Genomic DNA, 8309 nt, shown 5'->3' with positions numbered 1-8309 from the left:
TATTTCATTTTGAAAACAGGCAAACTCAAGGAAATTGGAGTATTCGAAAATTTCTAAAATTTATATGGGTACTAATTATAAAAGAGTATAAAAGCTTGTTCTAGTGAACCTTTTAGAATCTGTACTTTCTATTGTATAAGTGTTTCTCTAGTTCTTAGAAATAGCACCACCCTTGTTCTATGTCAGTTTCTTTAGGTGTGATGCAGATATGACCACCACTCTTGTTACACTTGTCTGCTGTCCTGTCTTCTCAGCAGCCTTTCTCTATTGAAAGCAAATAAGGTTATCATAAATATAATAACCTTATGCGTTTAACCTCCTCTCCCTGAACAGATTTCAACTGCATTCCTAAAACACTCATCCTTTTGATTTTAAGGGAGACTGTTTTTCAGGTATTTGCTCCCAATGGGTGGGATCAGCTGGAATCAGTGGATTCTGGCCTCTTTTTATCTTTAACACTGTCCTTTTCTAAACAGCAGTGGATGAACTGGGAGCGCATCCGGATTTGGGTAGAAAGATGGGGAAAAAGTGGAAGGTGGCGCAAATGGGACTATATGCATTGGTGTGGTTTACCTGGGTGATGGATAGGACGTTTTGCTTTTATGCATATTTGAAATGGTCTCTCCTAACTTTCTCCACAATTAGCAAGATAACTGAGGGCCCCAAAGGCGATGGCTTACCCTACTTAACCTCCAGTAAAAGAAGGGCCTTGGTGTTGGTTGCTAGCTCAGGTTGGGGAGGACCAATAGGAAATGGTTACCAATACATTAGGTAGTCAGAAGGAGGGTTGACTAGCAGTAGGTGACAGACGCAGCTGTGTGTGAATACTACAGTGAAGGATGAAAGAATACTTAATAGAGAAAGATTAGATTTGGAGATGGTATTTTTGTTTGCGTAGCCCATTTTTACCAAGTTCCAAAGAATTCATGAAGTCTGGAGATTAAAACAGTACTCCTTCGAGCCGGATTCGAACCAGCGACCTAAGGATATCCAACACTACACACCTACAGTCCTCCGCTCTACCAACTGAGCTATCGAAGGAGACATAAAACCTATTCTTTAAAATGCATAAAATAGACTTCGATGGGGGTTGCACGCTGTTCTAAAACCAGTATTTGAGTAGGTGAGACAGGAGGATCGCAGTGAGGACAGCCTCAGCTATTCAGTGAGGCCTTTGCAACTGAATGAAACCCTGTTTCAAAATAAAAAATAAAAAAATAGGGCTGGAGGTATAGCTCCAAGGTAGAATGACCCCTGGGTTCCATTCCCAGCACCACAAAAAAAAAAAAAAAAAAAAAAAAAAAAAAAAAAAAAAAAAAAAAAAAGAAAAGAAAAGAAGAAAGAAAGAAAGAAAGAAAGAAAAAGAAAAAAATCTATACAGTAATATACTAATGGTTTCTGTTGATTGCATTAGACATTTTAAAAAATAATAGTCTCAGGCATTTCCAGTATTTTATATAATGGTCTTGATAGTTTTCTGTGCTTATAAGTATGTAAAATTGGTTGAGTTGTATATTTAAGACATCAGGATACCTATGTATATCTCAAAACAAAATACCTAGTAGGATCCCATGTCCTCCTCCCCTGAATATAATAGCTCAGGTGAAATCTCCTATATTATGCTGATGTATCTGATTACCTCCTTCTTTCTCTATTTAAAGTGTTTGGATTTGCCAGCTACATAATATGTTTGCCCTAAAGAGAAACAACTGGATTGAAGTGAATGGCTGGGTTGTAACCAGAGCAATGCCCAGTGCATTTTGGTACCATTTGCGATTCGACTTTCTGAAAGTTCAACGAGAAATCATGTATTTTAACAACTAGTAAAAACTTCAGTGTAAATTCAAATATATTCCTGATCATCATTCACCTCCATGAAAACTGAGCGGTTAGAATGTTTAATACCTAATGCAATGTTATTAGAGACCAGAACTCCCAGCTCATGGCTGAAAGTGCCACACACACCAACCACTCCTAGTTAAGTCAATAATGCCAAAACACAACCCATGAATCTGAGCTATGAAATTGAGCTACTTTTCTTATTCTTAATTGAGTCCTGGAAAATAAACAGAAAAGAATAAATGGAGACCAATCTGGTAAGTTCTGACAAGTAAGGAGAAGGTGGTGAAAACCAGGATAAGGCTGATCTTGAGTTAATTTTTTAGATAAACACTGGAGTGTGTATTTGGAGCTGGGGATTGAAACTAGGGGCATTCTGAACTTGGCCGCAAACCTGTGATCCTCCTATCTCAGCCTCCCAAGTCCAGGGATTACAAGAATACACCACCATGCCCGGCTCAGATTTTTGGTTTTGAAACCGGATTTTGCTGAGAGACTCACTTTGTTGCTGAGGCTGTCCTAGAATCTGTGATCCTCCCGTCTCAGTCTTCCAAGTACTGAGATTACAGGCACGCACCACCACACCTGGATTGAATAGTGGATTTCTACACCCTTTATACATCTGAGTTTCAAACTCTCTTTTCTAAAGGAGAGGAGGGGCAGGGCAGAAGGTGGGGGGCTTCTTCCCACAGAAAGTTATCCAGTTCTTGACAGCCTTGATTGTAATGAAAAGGCAAGAAAGAAGAGCAAGTAATACAGACAGTCTAAAGATCTGTGAAAGTCCTGATAGCGATATCCGAATATGGAATACAGGAATACCATAGAGTCACTTGCCCCGGTCTCATTAAGACTTAGAGCATGACAGTGAATCCAAAAGAAGTAGTCGCTAATGATGGAATTTCAGGGAACGAGGCAGTGGAATGGGCAGGTGTTGTTTTCTTCCCTAGGTCTTCCCCTTAAGTGACGGGCCTCTAGCGATACCCAGTGACCACCTTCTTCACAACCAGCTTCCCTTGAACAGTGCAAGTGGCTCCGTCCTGGGAACAGTGTTTGGCACTGGTACTCCATGGGCCCGAAAGAAAAGGAGGCAACTATTGCTGCTGTCTTTTTGCAAGGGCTCTATCTCTACGTCTGCAGTCATCAATACATTCTCTTTGCTTCGTTCATATTTACTTTAGCAAAATAATTTGTGCACCCCCTCAAAATCGGACCTATAGAAGCCAGAATGGAAAAACGGAACAGTTCGAACGCCCCCTCGTGGCTTTGAGGCCCGCTGGAGAATTTGACTGAATCAGCTGGTAGAAATTTCAGGAGTACAAAGATTGATGGGAAACAGTATGGCGGTCAAAGCCGAGCCTCAGTGCTTGGGAAACTTGGTTTTTCTCTCTTGGCTGCCTTCTCGATTTCATTCTGGTATCAGGTTTCTGTAGGTACGCTCCCAGAGTTGAACTCATTCCTAAACCATTTACCCGAGTTTCTATAGACTCCGCGCCCTGGCCCACCTGCACTTTCTGATTCTCTCCTATTATTAACCACGACGTGGAACCGGTTATAGGGAACGCTGAGGGGGCAGAAGGCTTCTTGGGCGCTGTTTGATTCTATCTAATCTGCAATTAGATAGAATTTTCTCCTATTGGTCATTGTCAAATGTCAATTCAAATAGCAGCGAGTCCTAAATTACTTCGAGATACCAAAAAGGGTGAAGGTTGAAAGGAAGCTCGGCCAGGTGGGGAATTAGCTCAAATGGTAGAGCGCTCGCTTAGCATGCGAGAGGTAGCGGGATCGATGCCCGCATTCTCCAGTTGTTTTATTTCCATCTTTTGATTAATATCTTGCTGAAATCCAACAGCTAACAACAAGCGCGCGTTTCTTAATATAGACGATTTGCCTTGTTCTCCGGGTTCCCTGTCGACCATAAAGAGCCATTTGTTGTTCTGTCTTCAGACAGTCCTACAGTAAATAGAGCTAAGTTCTTTAGGACTTGCAGATTGGAATTTTGATTTCTGCCCAGTGGATTCGCAAATCTGTACTTTTATTTTTTATGTATTAATATTGCTTTTCTTGTTCACAGAATCTATTTCCCATTTGTCCGACCTATTGAGAACTTCACGTTCTTATAACTGTAGCGAATGCACACTTGACGAGATGGTGGAGAGCCAAAGATTATATGAGTTCGATTGTTTTTCCCTCTTTTGGAGTCATGTAGAGTGGTGGTGGTCTGAGGGCGCTACGGTGCCGAAATATGGCGGAATTCTACCTAAAATGTGTGAGGGGAAATGTGGTGGAAAAGTTATGTGGATTGAAATTTGTTGTGCTGTGGCGAGCATCTCAGTCCAGGACTGTCCAGTAGTAAACTTTACACCCCAAACCCAAACGTTATCTTTGAAAACATTGAACATTTTTTTCTTTTGCCTGTAGCTCGCTTTCAAAAAAGTAATTTAATCGCGAGCCTCCAGTTTAGACCAATCTCCAGCCTTCCACCGTAGTTTGCAATGCGTCCTACGCAGGACTCTCAAACTACACTCTAATTCATCCAGCCTGGACTTCCTGTTCCTTATTAGCTCTCCAGATAATTTTTACACAACCAAACTTTGATAACCATTTGCTTAAAGAATAAACGTTCTGAAATGTGAAAAGGAAGATACAAGGAATTACAGAACACGAAATCCTGATACACAACTTCTCTTCTGTGCTTTGATCGAGTAGCATTGAAAATCATTTTGTCGCCATTTTGATCTAACATTTCCGTCACCCCCTTGTTTATTGTTTTACCTAAAATTATCATTTCTCTTCTAGCAGTGCTTTAAAACTTTGAAGCATATGGAATCACTTAGGCTCCCATCACCTAGATCTCACGCCAATGTGGCCCAAGTTCAGACACATCGTAAAAATCTACCCAGCTGTCCAAATTATTAACCCAGTGTGACCCTGAGTCGATTGGCCGGCCCTGTAGTCCAGGGTCTTGCCTGAAGTTCGCGTACTGGCCACCAGGGGGCAAGCGTGCTCTTCGGCGTCTCTCGAGACTGACGTTTATGAAAACTATGGGGACTAAGCCTTATTGTATTAAAATTGTTAGAGAATAATTCTAAAACCGTAGAATGGCTGAACATCGAGACAGATTTAAGTAGATTCTTAAAAAGGACATAGAGAAATTGAAAAAGGCAAAACAGAAAGCTCCTTCGAGCCGGATTCGAACCAGCGACCTAAGGATGCCTGAGAGTACCGCTACAGTCCTCCGCTCTACCAACTGAGCTATCGAAGGGCCCGCGTTAGTCTTCTCCCACTGGGAGGTCATCTCTGTGAAGAGCCTGGTGACCACGAGTGCCCATTCCCCGCCCCGCCCAGTCCTTTGCGCCTGCGCTGTCCACAGCTGTTTCCTCTAAATTCCCGCAGCTTCTGGGAACAGACATTCACAATCCCGAACTGTTCCTGGGAAAAAAGAGAAATCGAGAGTCGCACTGCTAGAATCGCAAAGACTTAGAAAGGAGCATCTTTTATTCTATATGTAAATATCCAGTTTTCAACTCCACAAAGAACAGGATTTGAAATACTTTAATCTGGAATTTCAGCGAGATAATAAAAGGAGCAAGAAAGGCCTAATAAAACTCTTCAGTATCATACTAAAGTGTCCTTTAAAATTGACATTGGTGCCTGCAGATAAACTAGATCACTCTTAATTCAGCAAGAAGCTATCAAAGTCGAGCGAAAACTATATATTTTCAAATTAACGATCTTAACCCATTATTTCCCAAAGTTCTCTATATGACACCCATCAAACTCAAACTGAGAAATTTTATGTGTCCTAAAAATTGTATAGGTTTTTAAAAAATATGTGTCCTATATGCAAAACAATGGGACATAATAGGTTAAGATCGTTAATTTTAAAATATATTGGTTTTTTTTGTTGTTGTTGTTGAGCCAGGCATAAGTGACACACGCTTGTAATCCCAGCGCTTGGGAGGCTGAGGCAGGAGGATCACACAGGTTCAAAGCTCAAAGTTCGTGAGGCTCTCAGCAACTTAGTGAGACCCTTTAAAATAGGTCGGGGGTGTACCCCGGACGTAGAGACTCCTGGGTTCCGTCCCCAGGACCAAAACCAAAACAAAACAAAACAATAGGTCTGGGAGTATAGCTCGGAGTTAGAAAAGCCCTGAGTCCCACCCTCAGTACCACAAGTATATTTGCTCCACATTGGCAAGTTTTCTTTAAGAAATATTTGCAGTTTTTTATTTTGTATTCTTTGAGTTTCATCTAATGTTGCCTATAAAACTAAAACAGTCAAATCTAAAATTCTATTAACTTGGTCAAAAAAAAAAATACTCTTCCGTATTCTCCTAGTACATCAGGGAAGAAGGAAAGCTGTAGTAGCCCGGCTAGCTCAGTCGGTAGAGCATGAGACTCTTAATCTCAGGGTCGTGGGTTCGAGCCCCACGTTGGGCGCTAGCTTTTGGCGTCTTCTCCAGGAATTTTCTATCAAATGGTAATTGTGTTCTTACTGTCTAATAACTTCCAGAAAACTGTAGTTCGCTATTATCAAACAAATCCATATTTAGAACCGAACACTGAGGGAATTATGGATTCTATGACTGAACCAACTGTTGAAGATTCGCTTTGAGTTCTCAAGGTGCAGCTCCCACAGAACTGGTTCAGCGCTAGGGACGCACTTCCCCGGCCCAGCAGCGATGTGACACCACGCTAGTGAAACAGGAGCCGTAGTTCCATCTAGCACACGTTGGGTAGTAGGTCTGAGGAGGGCACAGGCTCTGAACACCCAACTCTCAAGCACAAGCCCCACCAGAAAGGTTAACGACGAAGGGAGAAGGACGCAGAAACGCTGGAAAAGTAAAGTCTGCAGATGGGGAAGACAATCTAAGCACAAGTTTATAGGCTCAGAGGGAGAGTTTGAGGAAGAGTGGCTCTCGTTTCTTACCCAAACCGGTGTCCTTATGAACTAATGGACGATTAGTTTCCTCTTTAACACATAGCCTTCCAGTTCCTTATCTCTCATCTATATGTAAGCTTCACGACATTTTTTTTTCTTTAAGTTTGATGGGGCTTTTACACTTAAAAAACAAATAGAAATGGACAGGATCTTATATATACTTTGACACATTATGTTTTACATATGGGGAACTGTGTGATAGTTCAAAATGTGTACACAATCAATGCGTAAACAAGCACATCAGGGTACTTGTCATATCTATTATCTCGAATATGTATCCTTTCTTTGTGTTGTGAATACTCAAAATCCTCTCCACGATAGTTAGCTGTTCCTCCCATATAGCCAATTGCACCTTATCGGCCTTCCTCTCTGCATCTCCCCTTTCACAGATAGGTCTCTTAAGAGATACTATTTTCCAGTCTTTCTTCCCTTTGTGTAAGCCTGGAGAAGACATCTGAGGTTTTCTCCCTCCTTTTCAGAACTTTTTTTTTTTTTTTTTTTTGGTTGTGCAAAACTACTGTATTTACAAAAATGGCCCAGACGTGAATTCAGCAGTGACGCACATGCACACTCCGTTCACATCCTCTGCCATGGAAGGTCTTAACACTACAGAAGTGAATGAGAATACCAGCTTCAACGCGGCTACTAAGCAGTGAAGTCACATAAGTTACACCAGAGTGGGCAAATATTGCCCAAGTAGAATTGTACTGTTAAAGCTGAGGCAGGTTGAAGGCCATTCACGTTCAAGCGTAGTTATACAGGTCTTTTGGAGCCCATCTACTTGTGTTTGAATCATGTGACCTTTCTTCCAACTGTGGTCTTAAACTTCTGTTTTACAAAACCCAAAAGGAAAATACAAAAGAAGTCAATACAACAGGTTATATTAAATTAGAGTAACATAGCAAGCTACAATTAAGATGAAGGAAGGAAAGCCGAAACATTAGAACTGTAAAACTTGCTTGTTACCTAACTCCTAGGAGTTAGGTAGTATATACAATTATATTCAAGCAGATAACTAACGTTGCTCTAACATGTCCTTTTTGTCAGTGCACTGTTAAACTAATCAAACTTCCACAAGTGTATGTTCCCTTACAACAGCAGCACACACTATCGCTACCTGCGAAGCTGTCAGTCTCAAATGACTTCGTGAACGAAACAAAGCGTGGGTAGGTAACAGAGAAATGAATGGGAATTAGAAAAATCCATGCAGTTCAGCTCTGTTTGATCAGCCAGCCAGCTTGCTAGCAACAAGGGACGGTTTCTGCTGAGGAAGGTCCTGGGAGTGGGAATGTGTCGCCCGTGACCTCGGTCTTGTCTGGGGCCGCAGCAGGAAGCTGTCTGTTCCTCATCTTTGCTTTAGCCACGTTGTAATCCCCAGAATAAAAATATTTTTGCCCTTTTTGCAATCGTTTCCTTAAAATATCTGAACCTCCAGGCTTTTGTCCCAGGTGAGGATACCTTGCTTTTAATTTTGCTTCTTCGGCTTTCTCTGGACTAGTCACTTTATCTTCCATTTTCTCTGCTCCCT

General features: G+C 41.5%; 1 protein-coding gene across 1 annotated transcript; it reads right to left on the bottom strand.

Annotated features, from left to right (window-relative positions):
- Nucleotides 1-8022: 8022 nt before the first annotated feature.
- LOC308272753 (cAMP-regulated phosphoprotein 19-like) lies at nt 8023-8295 on the bottom strand (the record flags this gene model as incomplete). The annotated part of the gene is made up of 1 exon (XM_080709711.1): nt 8023-8295. The coding sequence occupies one exon, from the start codon at nt 8293-8295 to the stop codon at nt 8023-8025; it is 273 nt and encodes a 90-aa protein (XP_080565837.1).
- Nucleotides 8296-8309: the final 14 nt, after the last annotated feature.

Source organism: Muscardinus avellanarius (genome assembly GCF_963383645.1).
Source record: "Muscardinus avellanarius genome assembly, chromosome: 14".
Classification (NCBI taxonomy): Eukaryota; Metazoa; Chordata; class Mammalia; order Rodentia; family Gliridae; genus Muscardinus; species Muscardinus avellanarius.
Note: the sequence above shows the minus strand (reverse complement) of the source record. Positions and strands in the feature narration are given on the sequence as shown.